We start from the raw sequence: 23,397 nt of genomic DNA on the forward strand, positions 1-23,397 counted from the left end.
GTGGGTCGGATCACGTGCGAGCGCGAAGCTGCGTACTTTTAAGTGGGGGGGGGGGGGGGGCGGCGTGAAATGCGCGCGTTTGCTCACACACCGTTGTGGTGGAGCAATCCTCTGTAGGGCAGTAGAGCGGTGATTTTTAGCAAGCGGGCTTTTGTAAGCGCCGAAGTGGGGAACGCTTAAGTTTAAAAAATCAAAACTAAGAATCGAAATAACGGTGGGCCACAGTCGCTGTTGTCGGCAACGTCAATGAGCGCGATGCGAGCTAGGAATTTTAAACGTTGCTTTAGAAAGGGGCGATGCCATCCAGAAACAAAAGCGATTTTGGCCAACGAACCGCGTAATTTTCCAAAGAATTTCGGTCAAACTTGGTGTGCCACCCATTTGGCAATCGCCGCCGCCATCGGCGGGGGTAGACAGATGGCAGGCCTGGTACATCCCCCGGATCCTCCCACCCATTCCGTGCCTTTACTTCTCAAATTTCTGCCGCTGATTAACCCCTTTGTTGCCACGTCTCCTGGCCTCCGCAGGCCCATTTGTCACGGCGGGCCGAGCGGACATCTGGTGAGGCGACCGCGTGCCTGGGTGCGTGCCTGCGTGCGTGCTCGCCCGATTGTCTGCGTCAATTTTAATTCGTCCCCTTGCGCGAGCTCCGTGCCAAGAAAGCCAGCCGCAGATCACCGGCGCGTCTGCGGAGCATATTTATTGGATGGGCCATGTCATCGCGTTGTTTAGCACCGTACGGTTCCTTTGTGCTTCGCCCTCTTCGATTCCGTGCGGAGAATTATGAGGAGGCAATGTCGTCATCATCGTAAGGTCTGTCCGGGTGATGCTTGGCTCATAGAGGGCACAGCTCGCAGTCAAAAGGGTTGCAAAGGAGACTGACCCGTGCCATGGGAATGTGGAATTTCTACCCCTGTAGACGAGCACCCCGCCTGAGCCCGAGCCCGTGTCATGGGACACAAGGGCTGGCGTGATATGGGCCAGTAGGGCCGCTGTTTTATGGGTCAGCTGGGCTGGCGTGTCATGGGCGACCAGGCCCGGCGTGCCTTTTGCCAAAACGTGAAAGGTGGCGGACGGTGTGGAGTTCCCCCGCACTAACGTGCGTGTTATTGCATTGCGCGCGCCACTTTGTGTGGTGGGTATATACAGCACAGAATGGGTATTAGTGTCGTTTTTTTAGGTTCTTTAATAAAAAAAAAATGTTTACGGATATTGCTGCGATTGTAACGGTTGGCAAAACCGGACCTGCAACCAGAGTCATCGGTTCAATTCCAACTTCCGGCCATCGCAGTTGAAACAATGGGGATTGTTTTCAAGTCCACCTCCCGACCCCCACCAGGCCACCTCTTCATTGGTCGGTGTGGAAGAGTAAGCCAAGTACCCTGCAGAGGTGCTCTCTTAGAGCTCCCTCTAGTGGCGACCCTTGTGCCAGCAGTGGTGTGAGCAGGCAATTGCAGCTCTGCACCTTTCCCCCCCTTTTCTTTTTAAACATTTTAAATCACAATTATAATTTTAACTACATAACCCTTGAGTTTTCTGTGCGTCGTTCTACCCGCCCGCCCCCGTACCTCCGATTAGCACGGTTGGTCCACGTACGGTGCGAAAGAAGTTCTACACGCATACGTACGTACAAGCAAATTCGTTTTTATTCTTCGTGAAGGAGGAAGGAGTCGCTTCTCAAGTGCACAGTGAGCTGTTTGATTTATGCTTTGGAGGAATGTTTCCTGAGACGATTGCGCTGACCTCGCCGATCGGCCGGGATGTTGTTTTACCCTCGCCCGCCCCCCCCCCCCCCCCGCCGCCACAGGACGCACAGCTGAGGATTCAACATCCGTCCGTGGCCGTGGTAAACGTTGTGCGGTGTGGCCCCCGCTGTCGGTAACATCGCGACGCAGTCCCCGGCGCATGCAGTGTCGCGCACGGCCCGATTCACAACGCACCGCGTGATGGGGGGGTGGAGTGGAGGGGGGTCGCCTTGGAACGAATGGATACGTTGATGGGGATGCTATGCGATGCTAGGCCGTCGTCATCACGAAGCGTCCCTGATCGACTCGCACGAACAGCAAGCGCCACGCTCGCCGTCTTTGCTCTTAGTTCTTTGCCCAGTCTTTATTTAATAATGCAAGTTATTGCCCCGTGGCAGGCTGGATGTTTCCGCGTACCGTATGCCATATTATAGGAAAAGCTGGTAAGTTCTCGCTGTAACGTTTATAATATTTATCGGGCTAAAGTGGAAGGGGAGAGGACCTCGGCTGTCGGTCGTGCTTCAGTTCGAGTGCCTCGATTAATTTTTTTTCATGTTTACACCGCACTGAATGCACAGCACCGCTCGGCGCCACGCACGTGTTGACGAGGTTGTGTCGGGGACAACGCTTGGGTCATTGTCTCCTGAGGACAACCCAGAAACACGTACGTGGGTTGTAGGAAAAGGCGCGAGGAGATTTCATTGTCTTCTGCAGCGTGCGTTCACGTCACCTTCCACCGTCAAAAGCGCCCCGAGCCTTCCCCTCTCCTCCTTGCCGCGCTTCCTCTCTCTCTCTCCCGTTTCTGTCCATCCAATCGCTTCCCTCCTCCCGTCATTACCTCGTCACACCTCTTCCCACCTCCCGTTTGCGGCGCGCACTTTCCGGGGGGGGTGGTGTTGTTCGCCGCGATGTTTCTCACCTTCTTCCGGTCCACGTCCTAGGAGCCTCTTCGCGTCATTCGAGCTAGCGGGGCGAAACGTCGAACGTCGCGCCGACGTGCAGAGCGAGAGCGAGAGTAGGAAAGGAGAGATTGGAATTTTCACTTTGCTCTGTGGTCGTCTTTAAAGCATTTATAACTGAACAGTTTTGAATTGATGTACGAACGTTTTTTTACGTGAACAAGATTTTAAGTGGAAAAAAAAAACCTCCGATCTGGAAACACCAAACTGATCGTCATCGCAAGCCATGGTCAATCCACTGCTAGTTGAAGGTCTGCCTAAGCCGCTTCCGTTTCTCACGACTCTGTGCTAACACAAGCTGGCGTAAGTATAAAAAATTCATGTGTTTTTAATTTGAGGCTTCTAAAAAACTTTGTCGCGGTGGAAGGGGAAGCCGACCGGGCCGAATTCACTGCGGGCACCCCACGTGCTACTGACGGCCTCGTCCTGCATCCCCAACGCACCTGTGCACGAGTGTGCAAATTGTGCTCGGCTTGTACCGGGTGTGAACTTTGATGGAGGGCAATGAGTAGAGAGCATGAGCTCAGTTCAGGGGGCGGATGGCACCAGGTGGAGCTTGTTCAGCTCTCTGCACCGTTTTGTATCACGGTATTTAATTTGCTGCGCGGCGCAAATTTCGCCGTCTTGAAAGCGCGCTCTTCCAGCGCGGTGCGCGTTGCCGTGGCGAAGCGGACGGCACACCGGGTGTACAAATCTGGGATTCTCGAGGTTGGCCAGTTGGACCTGTTCTCCCGGCGCGGCAGTTGAAGCACCGGGCAGCCCCCCATCTCACTTATCCGCTCAGCGGTGTATTCACTCTGTTGAGTGGCCTGACCGTGGGTGCGACACAGCTGGGCGATCGGTCGGTCGTGTGCGGCAGGGTTCAGGTGGAGGTAATCCCGCCTCTTCCAAGACGTGCGAGCGGTGCGGAAGAGTAGGCCAGATGTGACCCTCTCATAGAGGGCCTCTCCTAGAGCTCACTCGAGCATTAGCAGTGGTGTGAGCGGAGCACTTGCCTCAGCTGGACCAGTTACTTTTAACGGACCGCATACGTTCACTGGTAGTATTCGCGACATAGCGATCGTGCCGGTTCACCAGAAACGCCTCGCTGATCCACAAGACGGCTTTCAGGAGGGACCTGGACTGGGATTTCGCGGCTCCGGTTTGGATAATGATTGTTTGGGCACCCTGAGGAAAAGCCACGCTCTCGTGAAATACTAATGCTCAGAGCCCCCACGCAGATAGTCAGTCCACAGACTCAATTCATTGAATGGACCAAATCTATCGTGTGGACTGCATGCATCACTGTTCTGCCATCTGCTGGCATCTTGCTGCCCTTCGCCGCGAACACTTGGTCGATAACGAAGCTGTGCAGTGCAGTCTTTGGGAAATCAACAAGCGTTGTGGCATCATGCACTCGGCTCTTTTACTCTGGCGCCTGTCTGAGGACCATTTCTGTAGGCAGTGCAGGGCATGCGTTGAAGTTAATGAATCGTGAAGCTCGCACCATGTGGTGGACACAGCGCCCCTTGCGGTTTGTTACAACAAACCGTAGATGCAAAGCAAAAGTAAGACTGCAGGGTGGCCCATAAGTTTGCAATCGTCGGGAAAAATAACTAATTCGTATTTTTGTTTGTTTCTCCAGGCCCAAGATATCTCTTGGTAAGGAAGAATGAGTCCGAGATAATGCTACTCGTAGGAAATCGGAGTCAGAGGGAGGTCGCTGTTGAATTTAACGATCTGCATCCAGACGGCGAGCCAATAACACAGAGCTATGTTTTTCCTACGATTCCAGACTTATGGGACACCCTGTATAATAGCGCGTTCAAAAAAATTGCGCGAGGTGGCATTGGGCTCGCGCGTCCAACGATAGCACAGTGTCCCGCGCGCTGCGTTACACCTCCAAGCTATCCGACTTCTAAATTCCGGCAGAGCCCTCCCCTGGGTCGACTCGGCCTTAAACGGAGTCGAGTACCTGCGGTGGTGCGGAAACTCGCCGCTGGGGTGGTGCTGGCCAGAGCGCCCCCCTGCACATCCCCTAGTCCCATGCCACCCGTTAAGATTTTACGATTTGCTCGCTCACCACGCTGGCCCCCGAGGGGGTTTATAGGGCAGGTAAAGTATACGCGCAGCGTTCATTCCGTTTTTCCGTTAACGATGCTATATGGTCCCGGCTGCACCCTCTCTGATTCTTGACCATGCGCCAATCGGTGGAGGTTCAGAATCTAAATCTGGCATGGTTCTCCCCTAGGTCAGCTGAGCCTAAAATGAGCAGGTGGTGGGAGTGCGTGTCAGCATATGTGTAGAAGGGAGACGCACGGTGGCTGGGTTTGATAATTGCCCCACGATTGGCCACGTTTTTCCGTCTTGGGCGCTCGCCCAAATGGTCGGTCGAGGCTTAAAAACGCCGACCGTTGTATTTGTCGACGCGTCTGTTGGCACGCGTGTTACTGCATGCACGCAGAGGGTCAAGCTATTGGAGCGCGCGCGTGTACCGTACATTTATATTTCGTGATGCCAACAGCCCCCCCCCCCCGCCTTGCCGTACGTGTCTGTGTTAATGCTGTTGTGTGTGTGTGTTTAAACTCTTAAGCTGTGTGCATTGTATTGCATGCACAGGGGTTGTGCATGCATAATAGACCTCATTGACATCGCTCTGAGGAGGCTTTCTTTCAGTACTGAATATAAATTAGTGGGGATGCTGCTGCTGCTGCTGCTGGCGCTGCACACGGGGCCGGCCGTGTCTGCGCAGCGGCCGGTTCCCCCCCCCCCTTTCTCAACAAATATACAAACATGCTCCAAACACGAGCAAAGGGAGCGAGCCGCGGAATCGCAAAACCACGTTGTCGTGCGGTCCTGTGTTGTGCGTGGTCGTAACCTCGAACCGCGTTGACACGGGTTTTCGATTTTTTTCTCACCGCGGTGGGGACGGGGTGGAGGGTAACGTGGGCGAGCTGCAGCAGTGGTGGCGGCGGCGGCGGTGGCGGAAGCGGCGGTGCGGCCGCCACTCATCGCAGAGGTTCTCTCGCGGTTTCGAGTCCGGCGGCTCCTCCCCCCCCCTCCCCCCACCCCCCCCTGGTTAATACTGCGCTCGGCCTGCGCGATTAATCGTGCCCGCACGGTGGGTGCCGTTACACAAACAAAAAAGATTCCGCGACCTTCTTCGTAAAAAGTATTCGGCGATACGTTGTCGGCCTCGCGTCTCAAAATTTTCAAATTTGGGGGGGGGGGGGGGGGTGGGGTGGAAAAGCCACACGGCAACATTTCTCGCTGCGGGTGGCAGACTCGGCCCGCTTGCAGGGCGGTGCTGTGTTCACCGTGCGTCGCACAGAGGCAGCGGCTGGTGGGGGTTGGGGGGGTGGGGGGGTAGCTGTCTAGGTAGCTGAAGTGCGTCTCAATATGTGTGCGGCGCAGCAAAAAGTATAAATAGCGTGACCGACGAGATGCGGGACGATTCGAGTGACACGGCCTCACGCGCTGGAGACCTCGGTTGGTGCCCTTGACCCCGGGCTGCGCTGGCTCAGTTACGTGGTGACGGAGCTGATGCAGAGCGACCTCCACAAGATCATCGTCTCCCCACAGCCGCTCAGCTCGGACCACGTCAAGGTCTTCCTCTACCAGATCCTGCGCGGTAAGGCCTCCCCCCCCCCACACACGCCCCTCCCCCCACGCGCCCCACCGCCCTGCAGCCAACAGAGCCCCCAAGGCCGATGCCGATCATCGGCGTGGCCTCGCTGCGGCAGATGATCTCCCGACCGTACACCATTTTAACCTGCCCTGCGTGAGTCAGGATTAAGTGGAGTATAATAATAAATCATCTGCAAAGGCTTGGAAATGGCCGTTGAAGCCAGCTTTTATTTTTGCGCTTCTGTTATTCGCTTTTCAAAGCGCCGTATGCCAGGCGCTCTGCGTGGGAGGTGTTCACGCAGCGTGGCGGGAGGGCAAAACGTCTGACCTCTATCAGAATCAACTCAAAGATATTCGTATAGTCTCAATTAAACTTTTTTTTTTAAATGCACGGAATAACTTAATTCAAGAAGCCTCTTGGTTCGTTTCTTTTTACTTTTAAATGAGGCTTGGAACAAGTTTAATTATTATCATTCCACTCCCCTCCTCCCCCACCTCCACACCTCGGCTGTGAATTTTTACTAACATGTACCGCGACGAAATTTGTAGCCACTACGAGATTGTGATATGCGTCTGGGTTTGGCCGCACAGCTTCCCTGGCCAGCTCGGTTATCACCGTGGCGGTTTGTGCCGACCCATTTGTGCCGAGCCGGTTTGTGCCGACCCTTTTGTGCCGAGCGGTTTCACACCAAGCCGGCGGGGAGGAGTTCCCCCGCGACCCAGTCATTCCCCCCCCACCCCCCCTTCTTCTGATATCAAAGTGTAACGGAGCCATCGGCGGTAGTCCTTGCTTGCGTTCATTGTCATTGGTTCCTCTTAGTCAATGTGGTTTCTTTTGGGCCATCGGGCCAAGACCATTTCCTTCAATATCTCCATGCAGTGATCTTTATACTGGTCTCTCGCTGAATCCCTCGAGCTGAGACGGCTTCCACCCCGTGCGTGATGTGTCACGTGCAGTCACACCGTGGTCATTCGCTTTCCCCTCATCACCCTTCCCCGCTGTTCCCTCCCGTTGCCATCCTTTTCCACGTGGCGTGAATACGGCTCTGTTTACCCGCCACCCCCCCCCCCCCCCCCCCGTACCCGAGCTGACGAGGGTAGCCTTCATCCTCTGCCTGCGTCTATTCTTTCTGGGACTCCCCTCGTTTCGTTGCATCTCTTTATATTAGAGACGTTAACAATTCTGCTCAATGCTTTAATTTCGAAGGCAGCGATTCCCCTTCCTTCAGGCGGGGTTTTTGTCTCTTCCGCAGCGTCCTGCCATTTGACCCCTCGCCCTCCGTTGCCTCCTCCTTCTCTGACCTCTCGCGGCCACCCTCACTTACTCCCTGCTATTCTTCCCCCATCCCCCCCCCCCCCCGCACCAACATGCCTGGGAATGCACTGCAGGTCTGAAGTACCTGCACTCGGCAGGCATCCTGCACAGGGACATCAAGCCGGGGAACCTCCTGGTGAACAGCAACTGCGTTCTCAAGGTGAGGGGCCACTGAGGGCACAAGTCATGCCCACACAGCTCTCTCCCATCACCGGGGCCTGCTTCTTTATCCCCCTCCCACCGTTCAGTCAGGGGGGTGGGAGACCCACGGCCGCCGGGCCAAATACGGGCACCTGCCTACGCGGAGGCTTTCCGCTCTGAAACGGCCCCCAGAAACGAGATTCACGCATCTCAGCAGCACTGACCCGGGACTAGGGGGCAACGGCATTCAACCTGGCAACGCTCGACACTGCACGGGGGGGGGGGGGGGGGGCGGTATCTTGCTGCGAAGGCAGGAGGTGGTGCCTGCGAGGTGTGTGGTGACGTGTGGCCAATGTTCCCCCTACCCTGCTCAAAGTTAACGTTTTACCCCGTTTGGCCGCGGTTGCCAAGTCCGCAACGCCCTCGGCGTTCTCCAGATTGAACGTCACATTTGCAGCGGCCGATTCCCGTGCCTTTTCGCTCGGGCAAACAAACACTGCGATCGGGTGAAAATTACCTGAAAATCGCTCCCAATTGGGGACTTACACCATTCATCGCCCCCCTACCGGCAGACGAATGCCCCGGCCAACGTGCAAATAAACCAAAGCGACGACCCCCCCCCCATTTGGCCCTTGAGTTTGTGGCGGTGCCACCCGTGGTTCAGGGCTGTCAGCGGGAGGACACTCTCTTTGACTTGGGGGGGGGGGGGGGGCAAAAACCCAACATCCCGCTGCAGCCGCACGGACTCTTAAGCCAGCGCTGTTCGCGAGCACAGATCCAAGGCCAGTGCGGCGTGGCCAACGTTGATGTTCACACGACGCACCGGAAGCATCTTAAATGAGTAAGCCCCCCCCCCCCCCCCCCCGCCGGACAGGTTCCGATCCGGCTCGCCACCGCCGCCGATTTCCGCGGCTGTTGAAGCGATACCGCGAGTCGCCGTGGGCGTGAGTGCGCCCAGCGCGGCGTTGCGAGCCCGCTGCGCCCCGTGAGCGTCGCTCGCCCCGCTCACCAAGGCGCGCAAACGCACCGGCACGTTAAACGAGCATTGCGCAGACGCTCGGGCGTGGGGGAGGGGGGGGGGGGTGGTTACCTGGGCGTCAAAAAAACCCACGCAGTTTTCTCTCGCCCGAGCACTCCAGAGCCTGAAATCGTTATTTTTATTATTCATGGTTTTTTTAAACAAAGCAATCTATGAAAGTGTAGCTTCCTTCGCCTCTTGATGCTGTTTCTAACCGGCGCCGGTTACCATGACTCGCGCCGATGGGCTCGTCGTGGATCTTTTGAAATATCACTCCGTACCTCGGCTGCACAGCCAGAGTCCTTCTCGTCCATGGACGATGGGGGTGCGGGACGGACGCTCGGCCGTGAGACCGACGATTTGATCTGAGACGAGAGGTCGGAACGCAAGCCGTGTGTGCGTGCCGGGCTCCAGCCTGATGCCGTATTGACAGCCGGATTAGGTGGCCCGGCGCGGGGTCGCTTAAGGGTTTGGACCGTGGGCCGACTTTGTGGCTCGGGGTTGCGCGTGGCCCACGAGAAGCCGGCAGCCACGGCGGTTTTGAAACGTCAAGCCCCCCGGGCCCTCCGGCCGCCGTCCCCGTCCGCGCGACGATTGTGAAATCTCTCGGGTCGCCAAAACCGTTACGAGCAGCAGCCCCGGACTTAGACAACCGTCCCGCGTGCGCCGTCTGCAATAGCCAGGTCAGCGCTTCTTCTCCCCATGCCCAGCGAGCGTGCCACGGTGGCGCTCATCCTTGTTCGGCGGCCCTGAGCCAGCGGTGGAAATTCCACATTCCTACGGGTGTGGCGGTTCTCGCTTTAGTCGGCAGCTCTGATATACGCCCCGGTACAAAGAAAATGCAGGTGTTGTGAATGACACCTTGCAGCCAGTTGACATATTATGACTTAGAGCTGCAAATGAGATAACAGGGTCCATTAATATCCACTTTGGACAGCATCCATTAGCCACTCTGGCCCTGCTGTTGAAGTCTCTGGGGAATTGACCGCCTGCAAACCGCCCAAGTGATGAGCACCCCACGCCACTCTGCCATTTGGTCGTCCGTATGAGAACCGCAACACCTTGCTGTTCTCGTCGAGGAGCATAAACCATCACTGGAACTCTGGTCAGCCTTGCAGCAGCGCCTTTGGGCTAGCCATCGAACAAACACGGTCACCGCATCGTGCGCTTTCAGATGTGCTTTCGCGGCCGTCTGGAACGCCTCTTCCTTTCGATATTAGGAAGCCACTCGAGCGATGTACTTTCAAACCCAGATTGAAAATTAATTTCTTTAGAATTGCTCTCTTTGTTTAGTTTGTCGTCCTTCCCCCCCCCCCCCGCACCTCCAACGAGCACGCTCGGCTATGCACGGCGCGAAAGGAGTCCAAGCGTACTGTGTGCGTACGTTCAATGACAGGGAGCGTTTCTCCAGGCGTGCGCTGCGAGCACGTGGGGCTGGCCTGCGCCGCCGGGGCTTCGCTGTGCTACGCTGTCAACGTAGAAGGGTTAGGGAGGGGGGTGCAAGCGGAGTTTTCTTTCCGCGTGTAGGAGCATGTTGATTACAGCGGGGAGATTGCGGTCGGTTCATCGTCGGTGAAATTTCCCTCCGCCCCGCCATTGCGACAGGCTTTAGGTGGGCTTAAGTAGGCACAGAAACCCATCACAGGGGAAAGGAGTTGGGGGATGGTCCTGTAAACATTCCGGACACCTTTCTGCAGATACCCACGCGAATTATTATTTGCAAAGCTTAGGGGAAGGGGAGGGGAGGGGTGGCGCAAAGGCTATTGAATTGAGCCCTCTGAGTCAAGGTATAGTAAATCAAATGGAGTGCATCGGGTATAGTAAACCTGTGTGGGAAGTGTGAAATGTTTACGTTTGGGCGCCATTGCTGGGGGCTGATCTCGGGTGCAGCGTTCCCGAGTCCCCTCGTGCGCAGCCCCGGGCCAGGTGTTGGCACGGTGGCCCCACGCGATGCGGTTTGGCGTGCGGTTCCCTGCATCGTCGCCTCGCACGAGAGGCCTCTCGTCGGAGCCCCCCGTGCCAGGCCCCTCCTCAGCGAGCGTGTTCGCCCCCCCCCCCCCTTCGCGTGTTCGCCCCCCCCCCCCCCCGCACGCAGATTTGCGACTTTGGGCTGGCGCGGCTGGAGGAGCCGGACGAGGCGCGGCACATGACGCAGGAGGTGGTGACGCAGTACTACCGCGCCCCCGAGATCCTCATGGGCAGCCGCCACTACTCCAACGCCATCGACATCTGGTCCGTGGGCTGCATCTTCGCCGAGCTGCTGGGACGACGCATCCTCTTCCAGGCGCAGAGCCCGATCCAGCAGGTGCGGTCGGGATCGCGGTTGTAAACGCGCCGGTGAAAATCACCCCCCCCCCCCCTTAGGGGGCCCCGTGTCGTGTGGCCAAGGAGAGCCCGGTGAAAGGTGCCTTCCATTCCGTGGCTGCCCACCTGACTGCCGTTCTCGACAAGACGGCCACGCAACCCTGCGGGATCCTGCTCAACGCTCGCCTCTTCTCTGTCGCCCATTCTCTTCCTCTTTCCTCCCCAATCGCCCATCCACTCCTTCCCGTCCCTCCCCTAACGTTTGGTGATCCCCAGGTTATCCCCTCTGTCGCGGTCACTCATTCTGCAAACCTTGCACGACCCTCTGCCATCTAAATAATTCCATTCTGTCACCGGTTTTTTTTTTACTACGTCAAGCGCCTTGAGTGAAGGTGCTCTATGAATATAGAATTAGACGAGAGTAGATTCTTGACCCATTGGCCGTCATTCCCTTCTCGTGATGTGACCTGCACAAAGCCCACTCATCCCGACAGTTTTTACGTTGCCAATAACACGCACGTGTTTTCCTATGTGTGTGTGTGTGTGTGCGCCTCTTTCTGTCACTCTGTGTAATTCCAAACGTGCAACGCTCCAATGTTTTCTTTCTCGCGCATTAAATTTGCTCAAATCTCCAGCCGGAGGACTTGGAGAAATACATTACGTTGACAGCGATGCGGCGAAGATTTCTCTGGGAGCTCGGCGAGTGGGGAAAGCGCGGCCACCTCGTCTGCGGACGAATGAAAAGAGTCTCACTTGGAGGGAATCTCGGAACTAGTCCTGTGAAATCTCCTTTCCTCGGGCCATAATCTTAACGCACGGGGATTTTCCCAGCTCTTGTGAGCATTCCAAATGGATTCTTCGTCCAGTGACCCACGATGCAGGTCAGCACATTTCGTAAGAGGACAACGTTTGGTCCGGGGAGACCTCTGTCTGCGATATGTAGTGCTGTGATCATGGTTGAATTGACAGTGAAATATCCTGTTATTCCTGTTACAAGCCCTCCCTATATATCCCGGGGAAGGTCAAACTTTTGAAATGCGACTCCTTCTCTCCCCTCGGTAATCGTAAAAGAGCCCTGTTATTACGTTAAAGTAACATGTCATTAATTACGAGAGCGAATGTGTTTATGACGAAAGCGTCCTGTCTCGTTCGCTTTACGCTCGTTCACAGAAAACAGCAACCCGATGCCTCGGTGGTGAAACAACGACGCGTCCATTCGCAGATGAATATCGATTTTTTTTTTAGCTCGCGCAAATATATAGGCATCAAATCTCGCGCGTGGAAGAATCATCGTGTTTTTGTGTTTATTGCCCGCGGCGTAAACAACGAGTTCACGCCACCTCCAGTCGCTAGAGGCTGCTACATCCACCACGTGACAAAAGTAATTAAGTTTCAACAAGTCGTTGAATGTGCCCGGTCCCGTCAGATTGTTGGAAGACAAAGCCAGGCTTCAGCCTCGATAGTCCCGAGGCATTGGTGAGCAAACGACAGGTGCAGTAGGCGGCCCATGCCGATCAGTGCGGTGAAGTGCGGTCAAACGTCCCTCGCGGCCCGCGGGATGGATGGAAAGGGAGCCGTGCGAGTTGGCGCAGCTGCACTCCTGGGCAGCAGCCTCTTGTCGTTTTTTTTGTCCGAGCCGTCGCAGCAGCGGCATCAGCCCGCGATGTGGAACAAACGTCACGGGCCCGGTTCACGACGAGGGGGGGAGCGTTCAACTTGCACGGACGTTTGCGAAAGGTCGCGTTGTGGTGGCATTATTGAAAGTGAAATGGCGAGACGGTGAATAAAAAATAAAAAAATAAATCGGCGCCCTGTAACAGGTCACAGCAGACACCCACTTAGCGCTGGTCACTTGGCCGTGTGTACAGAATGCCACATCCCAAAGGCGACATTAGTCAGCGGCGCGGCAGGGGGACACGCGCCATTGTGTCGTGGGGCCCGCTCATTGTTCAGAGACGTTTGAAACGGGACGGACATTGGGACCGTTGACATTGGGAGTGAAAGAAACTGGCCGCCCCCTGCACTTTGCTAAGGCGGCAGCGGCGGCAATGTCTCCACCGTTGTTAGCATCGGCAGCGGCAGAAGTAGCGCCTGCGGCATTGTCTGTGGAGCAGCAGTAACAGCATCTTCACTGGCGTCGTTATCGGCAGCGTCAACAGAATAATCGACGGCGTTGTCGTATTCAGCGGTAGCATCCATCGTCCAAACACTATTTGCAGGTAATGCAATCACGATGGCCAATTAAGCGTCTGGCCTAGAACTGCTCTGGCCTGGCTGCTTCTGGTCCGGGTAAATGTGGTGCCGCTTGGGGGATCGTCGTCATCATAGCTTGGGTGACAAGGATGCGGCACTGCCCCTGACAGCTACGCAGACGAAAACGGGCTTACGGGTCTGTGGCGGTTAGCCGCGACAAATGCCAATGGTCCCCGATGTATTTTCTGGCTGTCACGTGAGGGCGATTATAGGGCTGTAATCACTTCGCCTGCCGGCCCCGGCAACATAATGAATTATCGCGATTTCCGAACTCTCAGGATTTCCAATCCTGGCAACCCCAGAAAAGTCCTGGCAGGGTCACGAAGATTGGAGTCGGGAAACGGCGTTGCAAGGGGTGTTGATGATGACGATGGCGATGGTGACATTGTCGTGGCCTCGGCGATCGCGACGCTGACAACGACGCTGACAACGACGATGGCGGTGGTGATTCCGCGTCGATGTCTTGTCGCCCCCAGCTGGACCTCATCACGGACCTGCTCGGCACTCCCTCCATGGAGGCGATTAGGACGGCGTGCGAGGGAGCTCGCGCTCACGTTCTCAGAGGCCCTCACAAGCAGGTGAGACGGACTGTCGGTGTGAGTGGGATGAGAACTCTGCTCAAAAAGCGCCTGCTAAAGAGGGCCAGCACGGAGCGCAAGGGGGTGGTGGTAGTGGCCAGCACCAGGCCCGCGGAATTTTTTGCCCTCTTGGTTGCTGTTGTTCACACCACCGCACCAGGTACAGCGTTTCCCTCGTCATCCGTGAGGGATTTGTTCCGGGGATGCTCGTGAATAGCACACTTTTCGCGGATAATGATATTGGCCGACGAAAAAACAATCTTTTTAAAGTTACTTTACCTCATCACTTTATCTCGTCACTTTCTCTGTCGTATGGAGTTCCAAATTGCGGATCGCAAGTTCGCGATTAACAAGGGAATGCCGTGTTCCTTTAAGGCGAGTCGGCCTTGCAGAGACGCAGGACACGCTGAGATCCCGCTTGCCACTTACGTATGTGTGTTTGTTGAACTTCTTTCGTAATCGAACGTAGCCAAACGGTTGTGTGTAGCCAGGAATGGCTCCCCACTCCCCGCTCGTTGGGGGTTCTAGGCCATCACGATAACCACTGCACCCCGTGCCCAGTCGCCTTCCTTCGTCAGTTGCCGGTCGCTCCTTCGCACAACCCACGACTCGACTACCCAAAAGGTGGGCCGCATTCTATCAACCGCCTCGGGGATGAATGGCCGACTCGACCACTGACTGGGGATTGAGTCGATTAGAATCATGCACCCCCTCCCCCCCCCCCCCCCCCGTCTGTCCACCCAGCAGTATACACTGCAGTTTAGTCGATCGGCAGGTTGCGTGGTGGCGAGGCAAAGTCTGGGGGTGCTCCAAGGCGTCTGACCCAGTGCGGAAGCGTAGGCCAGAATGCCCTTTTGAGGGAGCACCCCCCCTCCCCAGCTCCCTCTCGTGGGAGGCCTTCCGCCAGCGGTGGCGCGAGCCCAAGCACTCTCGCACGTCCGCCGCGCACGCCTTGACCGTCCGCCAGCGAGCCGCCGCCGACTCTGCCCCGCAGGACAACCGGCGGGGTCGCTTGGGCCCCTGTGCCGCTGCGAGTTTGGTGAAGGCCAGTGGGTCCGTGGGGGGTTGTTGTTGTTGTTGTTGTTGTTTTTCTCTCTCTCAAGATCTGTACCGAAAAACAGACCGGGTAAGGAAAGGGGTGCCCTGACGGCCAAAGCACGGAGACTGGGTTAGCCACTGAGCAGCTGGAGCAAATCTCGTTAAGGCGGATTTGTGAGGAGGGAGCGGCGGGGGGGGTGGGGGGGGTTATTGTCGGTAACCTTCAAGGAAAAGCCACGGAAATAAGGTCTGGTGTTGCAGTTGATTTGCAGCGAGGTGTGTTGTGGCCCTCCGGTGGCCTACGTTCCCTGATGCAGTGGAAGACGGTGATGGCGGCGATGACGGGTGATGGTGATGGGTTTGAAGAAGGATCCGCGAACGGTTGTGCGTCAGTGATGTTGTTGGACGCCGTGCGGTTGGAACGCGGCTTTGCTTAAGGCGGGTTTAGCAGTCCGGCTCGGGGTGATTATCGTAAAATATAAAGGCTGTTCAACGGCTTAGGTTTAGTTTGCAACTCTTCTTCGTGTGTATATCTCTTTTTCAAAATGGTGCTCTTGCTCCAAAGAGTGTGGGCCCACGTGCAGGGAGGTTATGCGATTTAATCCGGGAGGGCATGGCAAACAAAATAAACTTAACGGGAGCGACTCTGGTAACTGAATCGACAACAGATCTGACGTTATTTCATCATTTCCCTCCCCCCCCCCCCCACCCGTATTCTCCACGTGGTGTTTTTCCATTATCGTGGGGAGAAAAAAAAAACCCCTGGGCACGAACGCGGCGGCTAAGCTGGTGGAGAAGCGGCGTGCCGGGATTAAGAGCTCGCGCTCGGGGTACCGCTCTCCCCTCTCTCTCCGCCGTTCCTCCGCGCCCCCACGCGCCCTTGAGGCATCAATCCCCTGTCCTTGAATCCTGCCGCCCTCGCTGCCCTGCTCCTCCTTCCACACCCCCCCCACCACCCCTCCGCATGTCCTCCTCCTCTTTTTTTTACCTGCTTAGAGACCGAAAGCAGGCCACAGGCTGCACTTCTGTCTGTCTGTCTGTCCCGGCTGCTTTTAAGCACTGAGAGCTGAAGATTAATTTTAAAGAGCCTGTCAGTTTAGTCCGAAGAAACATCGGGGCTATTTTTAAATGTGCGGCGCTCTTCGTCGTTTTGTGGGTCTCGTGAAAACGGCGGCTAACGAACGTTTTCGGGAAATGGCTCTGAGGTTACGGGTGCAGCGAGTCCATAAATATGTCCCTGTGGATGATCATCTCCTTGCACAACTTTAGCCGGTTTTTCGCCAAGCTGACATTCCAGTGTGCGCACCTCCAATTCGTGCAAGCTGGCTACGTACGGCGCGACAGAAGTTGACATGGTATACAGTGGGTGACCGCAGTCATCCAGCTCACGTGTGCGGGTGCTGGATGGACCGCTGGCATCGCAAGACTTATGAGAGATGGCAAAAGATTGTGGAGGCCTTAATCCAGCAATGCAGTAATCATGGCAGATGACGACGACGACGATGATGATAGTGATTATTTCAATGAGCCACAGGGAACTACCAATCCACGGACCATCCTGTAAAAGTGAGTGTTAGAAATCTGATATCGCTGGCAGGCGAAGACAAGCGTGCTAGTAATATGACTCGATTGTGAAACGAATGAGTAACTTGCCGAGTAAACACGGCAACCCAAATCTCTTTCAAAGGAGATGCTGTTTATCTCAATGAGAACTTAACCAGTTAAATACAGAAACACGACGGTAAAATGTTAATCTGACAGGCGGTGGAATGTGAAGCTAATCTGCAATGTTTGTTATCTCATACTTGAAGACGTCGCTTTAACTTTCTCGCTCGTTCCTCGTGTGTGGATTTCAAGGATCGGTAAACTTCATAATTGAAGACGTCGCTTTAACTTTCTCGCTCGTTCCTCGTGTGCGGATTTCAAGGATCGGTAACGGTGTTAGCGCGACCACGGCAACCAGCTTGCTCGCGCCACTGCTTGAGGAATCTCTCGTGAGCGCCTCCCTCCTCCAGCATATTTGGCCTGCTCCTCCCACACTGGCCAGACAGCTTGGTACCCGGGAGGGCGCAACTATGGAGGGGGGGGGGGGTGGTAAATGGTTATGTGGCAGTGTTATGTGACGCATAGGGCCCAAGTCGGCCACAAGGGGTGGGGCCCCCAATCAACAGATAAAGAAGTAAACAAATGTATAGATTTGTTTGTAATGTATTTGTAAAATAATTACCCGCCGTCTATGATGCACCAAGCCCGGTGATTAACGCGTCTGGCGATCGTATCAATAGAGCAGCATCTGGTTGCGCGATCCACCCCCCCCCCCCCTTTGAGGAAATCCTAGAGTGATAGTGGCCCAGCATGAAAGCACGACACACAATAACTTAACTGTGAGTATTGTACCTTTTAAATATTAGTTTTTATTAATGCTGTCACTGTGGGACTGTCTTCATCTAAACCCAATACACCCGTTCAACTCAAATAATATATAGTTATAGCCTACATATTATAGTATATACGGGGTTAAAAATATCCCTAGCTATTTCAGTAAAAGCGAGTCGGGAGAAAGGAGGGAGGTGATGTGGGAGGGGGGTGGGGGGGGGGTGGAGCCCACAGTCGTATCTTGCATAGCCCCCCATTTAAAAAGGTCATTGCGCCCCTGGAGGGTACCCCCACACTTTACCCCATCGCACGCAAAACCTGCTGTTTGACTAACCGGTGCCAACCCGTTACACTGCCGGACGGACAGAGGTGGCGCGGGAATAAATGTAAAAATAACAATCATCCACTGCATTCAGAATAACATTGAGTTCATCGTCACGCATAGCGCAAGTGAGCGCCACGGTGCCTATGAAATGTTGACTACCTCGCCTGGTGTACAGGGGGGGTCGTGGGTTCAATCCCGACCCTCACGTTTATATATTTGGAGTTTGCATGCTCTGCCCGTGGTCGCGTGGATTTTTCTCCGGGTCCTCCGGTTTTTCCCTCCATGTTTAGAAACGTGCGTTTAGAGTATTTGGCTGCGATGCATTCCCACGTGATAAGCCACTTCGTTCAGCTTGTCATTTGTGGCCAGGTCGCTTCTGAAAAAGAGCTGTAGAGGCTCGGTGAGCCTCACTTGGTAAAATAAAAAATAGTTACTAGTTAATAGCAACTGATCTCTTGTGCGTGTATGAAATATCATCTTGCCTTGTCATTTTGGCAAACCTAACGTGAAAAAAACGTCAAAGCTCATTTGTTAAATTATTATTCCTACTCTAGAAAAATCACTTAAACATCGTAAATATAGAGCTTGGCACGAGTGAGCCGTGCTCCCCGCTGGTCTATTCAACGCTCAGTGAAAGCTGCCACGGTGTATTGGGGATTGCACACTGGGCAAGGCGATGCGATCAGTGGTCGCCGTTTTTCGATATCCCGGCGCGGAAAGTTTTCTTACACCGCTCCCATCGCCTCTGTCCTGCCCGCAGAGCAAGTGGGCACGTTGCAGTTTGTCGATCCCGCAGGTCACGTGGTGGGGCAAAGTGTGGTGGTAGTCGCACCTCTTCCCAGAGGGGGCTTTTGCGGGCTCCTCCTGCCAGCAGTGGCGTGCGCCAACAATCGCAGGGCCCACACGTTTATCTTTGTATCTTTTACTAAACTCTGCCTTGCTTGCTAGGGGAAGGTGTAACCCAGAGAGTAACCCCCAACCCTCATTTCCAGCAATCTCCAGGTGATTCTGTCTTTGACTCGGCTCTCCTCTGTCTGTGTGTGTGTGTGCGCGCGTGCATCAGCAGCGGAGATCATGGGAACCGCTGTGGTTAAAGCAAAAAATAATACCCCGGGTGGAATCGAGAGAGCAGTCTGTTCACAGCTCACCTGTGACGACCGTCGTTGCAAAATTGTGTTCAGAGAATTGGAGACTTCTCCACAGTGTCAGTACTCCAGTGTTGTGGTGAAACAAGTTTAATTGACATACTGTGCACCACCTGTCCACTCGAAATATACGAGAAAAAAATTGCATTGCCCGCAAATAACTTGATTGGCGTCGAACGGTATGTAGCAATCATCTCCGCCTTTGCGCGAAAACGTGGCAGGAGCCTCCTAAAATAGAGTCATGAGGCTCGGTTGAGGTAGGCTACGCCGGATAAACAACCGCAACAATAATAGTGATGAGAACCTTAGCCAAGCCAGCATCAGAGATTGAGGCACGTTTACATTATTAAACCCAGTTGCCGCATGCGGTTTTTGACGTGTTTCAATGTTTGAAGAATGGGGGGGGGGGGAGAAACAAAAAAGCACTGCTGGACCTGAACTGGAGTGCACGTTGGTCAGTATAAACATAAAATTTAAATGAAACCACGGCCGACTTTTGCAGTTTCCTCCGGCGCTATATTGAGGTCTTGGGGGCACCAATATCCGCCGGCGCTGTGGTGAGCACGTTGCCTCCCGCCCCCCCCCCCCCCCCCGGCGCCCGCAATAATAGCGCCCCGTGCGAGGAGACGCACGCCGACCCAGATTTGGCCAATCCGTTTCAGCTGTGTGCGGTAGATTACTAGATTAAAGTGGAAAACCGTGAATTCTGCCTGTGGTCTCTGCCAGGAGACATTTTACTTCGACTCCAATTTAACCGTTCCCAACGTTGGGCCCCGGATGGGCAGTGCGTCGTTCCCTGGACAGAACCGGCGATCCGTTTTGAGCAGTGACGGGCGGGCGGGCGAGCGGACGGACGGGCGGGCGGGCGCCACTTCCCCCGACCGCGTCCGGGCCCAGCGACACAAGCAGCGCCCACAAATGTGCCAAATATAAAAAAAAAACAATAAAGACCCCAACTGCCTCCCATCATTCACACCACCTTGTAATTACTACACTGCCTCGTAAATAACTACCACTGCCGCGTAATAATTACCGCTGCTTTGTCACAGTTGCAGCCGCCCTGTAATAACTACTACCTCTGCCGTGACTCGTATCAGCTCTTTCAAGATCAAGTATAACAGATCTCGGTGTGTGTTATTCTGTTCGATGGAGCATGGCTTGGTGCTAATCGTCTCTTGGAAGCCCTGAACCGCGAGTTGAAATTCCACAGTCGTAAGGATAAACATGTATTTTTTTAATATATATTTATCTATTTTTAAAATTACAATTGCTGGGACACAGGGCCAAAGGCCAGCAATCCAGAGTGGACAACGCTCATGATAGTCTGCAGCAGTGCGTACTGGTGGGTTCGTGGCGACAACTCGTTTTATGTACGGTAGTTAATTCAGGTGTCTGGTCACATACCGTTTTACGATCCCCATGGTTTAGTTGGCTGTGCACATTTTTAATTGTACACCGCTCAGTCGGTCCGCTGATGGATGAAGGGCCCCCTCTTGAACATGTGGGTCATGGCGGAGTTTTTAAACATACTCGACAGCGCTGATTTAGTGTGGGTTGCGGAAGGAAGGGGGGTTGCCCAGGACTGGTTCAGATATCACACGTTGCTGCCGTTTAGAAAACAGATGCAATTGAATGTGCCGGGAGAAAACCACTGCGCCACCATTCCCCTTCCGTACAAAACGTGACCAGGCGGGGAGAGAGGCCATTAAGTCAAGAGCTCCTTGGCAAGGGGGAGGCCTGGGTCGCAAATAAGTACGGTTCAAAATACCTCGGGACAAGCTGTACAACCATCAACAATTAATCACCAGATAAAATGGGGGGGGGGGGGGGGGGGGGAAAGACACGCTTTTACCTGTCACCAAACGTAAATTAAAATGATTTGCAATAATTCGACAGCTTAAATACTGGAACAGCATCTCGGCGCGCTGAACGACACATCCAGGATCAAAACGTTCGGCACGTTTGGGGGAAAAAAAAATAACGACATTCGCAATGGATTATGCAATGCTTTGCGGCGTGCGTTTATCTTTGGAAGTATTTCAATCGCCGTTATGGAATCTCGACGGGGGTAGCTTGTTGGGGCAAAACACATATTCATATTTGTAAATAGTCGTCCTTTTTTTTTTTTTGCTCTGTGCCTCAAATTTTTGGAACCCTTTGATCAATTTGGCCTGAGTGCCTAAACAGCTACCCACCTTTGTGCATAAGTTTCATTTCTAGAGGATCATCGTTAGGAGAGTTTTTCGTGCCCCATGGGAAGGACAGCAGAGTTTAATGCATTCACGCTTTTCAACCTTAGTTGCAGAGCGTTAAAAGAACACATTGTACGTTGACAGTACCCAACCCTACTCTGGCATCGTTAAAGCTCGAGAGCTGACCTCTTAATTATTTAACATCTCACCACGGTGGCGAGTTGTTGAATACGTCGCCTGGTATGCAGGAGCTCGTGGGTTCGATCATGACCCTGACGCCTCTATATTTGGAGTTTGCACGTTTCTCTATCCCCGTGGTCGTGTGGGTTTTTCTCCGGATATTCCGTTTTTTCCCTCCACATTTAGAATCGGCATCACGCATTTTAGGAGTGTTCAGCTGCTATACATGTCCAGGTGATGATAAGCCACTTCGTTGCACTGTCATTTGTGATGGCCAGGTCGCTCATGGCAAAAAGCTAGTTGTGGGCCTTACCACAAAAGATGTATTACCGAAGCTATCAACAGAAGGTGTGTACAGGATTAACTGCACGTGTGCAAACTGTTAGGACGAATGATCAGCACGAGACTAAAATAACATCAGAGAAATATCACTGCTCCCACATGTAACCTGTCAGCAGTGGCAGAACACACGTGCCAACAAGGACACTCAATTGATTTTGGTAATGTTGAAGTTCTGTGCAAAACTAGCTACTACTGGCCCAAGACTAATTGGAGAATCTATCGAAATGTAAAGAAATCAAAAAATAATTTTAACCGTTCGGACAGCTACCGCCTTAGTGCTGCGTGGAAGCGAATTACTAATATAATGAGGCAAGAATGTGCGTGCGTGTGTGTGTGTCCTGCGCGTGACGTCACTCCACATGAGCCCCCACCCCCTCGTTAATAATCATGAGCTGAACAATTTTTCTATTTAATATTTAAGATTTACTGCAATATACACCCGTCCTTGGACGGGCAAACAAGCTTGTCGTCAAATAATACATTATTTAAATGCATGCCTATAAAAAGGCAGCATACTTCAGTAGGGAATACCGTTGGTACGGCTATTTTAAATCACACGATAGACAGGAAGGACAAGATCAAAGGGCTCACATAATGCACATGCATATAATGTACGTTGACTCATTAATCCCCCTCCCCCACTTTGCATAAGAGCGCAGAAGCGTGGTCACCACATCCACGCCTCTATATAAGGAACGAAACAGTCATTCTTCTCCACAAATCTGGCTGTCGCCTGATGAAGCTAGTTGCAATTACTGGCGAAACGTCGTACTCGGATTGTCAGTGTTGTGGCTTGGCTCTCCAACACACTGGTGTGCTGTACTAGTACACTACACTATACACTACACTATACACGAGTGCTGTACTAGTGACTAATTGGTACGTTCCATTCACGTGACAGCCTTTACTAGTTGGCCGTGTCGGGTGGTGGCGGGTTTTAACGACACATTTATATATTTACGCGATTTAACCTAAAAAAAAAACCTCTTACGGATCAAATTTAAAATGGTAAAATAGCATTAGCGAGAGTGTCGGCGTCGTGGGGAGTGTGGCTCTCTGCCATTCCCCGGGGCAGTCGGGAGGTGCTCCGCTGCCGCCCCCAACGGGATCTAACGGGAGTCTAGTTGCGCCCCACGGCTGCCCGAGCCCACGCTGTGATCGTCCAAATCATGGTTTCTGAGAGTAGGCCCACAGGCCCACAAATCTCATCGTTCAGCAACAAAACAGCACTTTTTGTCAGAGATTCATTTCTTGAATTGCACGAGGGTTTATTAATCTTGCTGGGGGTGGGGGGCAGGGGGAAGATGACGGGAGGCAATTACAAAGTGGAGCAGTGCGAAGAAAGAAGCGGGGAAGAGAAGTGACAGTGGCCAGTGTGGTGGTTGCAACATTACTCAATATAATTTGCACAGTAATGTACAGTAGTACATGTAATAATGTGATCGATTGTAATCGACTCGTGTCCTTCCATTTAAACGATTAAGCTCGGCCGAATCTAGGCAGATGTCAGCTCGGGTACTAAAATGGTTCAATGTAGAACGATCAAAATCGAATGGTTGATTAATGTAACACTTTGGGAAGAGACGAAACAGTGTCGGGCTGGGTAGGCAAGAGTCCTCAACATGCGTGAAGGCTCCTGGAGGAATCAGACATGGGGGGGGGGACCCCAAGCTGCCCACAGCATTGCTGACTCGATAGTCGCGTTGGCACACGCCACTTTTTTCAAATTTTCTTGCTGTGGTTTTCACACCTGATGATGATGATTGCTTGTGTTGCAGTCGAAACGTCGTGAGAATTTTATTGTTTTATATTTGTATTATTTTATTGTTTCCCTTCTGCGTGACTTTACCGAAAGAACCAAGAATATGAATCCCTGCAGT

General features: G+C 53.7%; 1 protein-coding gene across 1 annotated transcript in view; it reads left to right on the forward strand.

Moving 5' to 3' along the window:
- The window catches only part of NLK (nemo like kinase), a 174,622-nt gene that overhangs the window by 142,736 nt on the left and 8,489 nt on the right, over positions 1-23,397 (forward strand). Inside the window, exons 4-7 of the mRNA XM_032967631.2 lie at positions 6,208-6,314; positions 7,700-7,785; positions 10,880-11,089; positions 13,818-13,919. Coding sequence (XP_032823522.2) covers positions 6,208-6,314; positions 7,700-7,785; positions 10,880-11,089; positions 13,818-13,919 — 505 coding nt within the window. The remainder of the gene's footprint in view (positions 1-6,207; positions 6,315-7,699; positions 7,786-10,879; positions 11,090-13,817; positions 13,920-23,397) is intronic.

Source organism: Petromyzon marinus, chromosome 38 (assembly GCF_048934315.1).
Source record: "Petromyzon marinus isolate PM22_M1 ecotype Great Lakes invasive population chromosome 38, UKy_Petmar_22M1.pri1.0, whole genome shotgun sequence".
Lineage (NCBI taxonomy): Eukaryota > Metazoa > Chordata > Hyperoartia > Petromyzontiformes > Petromyzontidae > Petromyzon > Petromyzon marinus.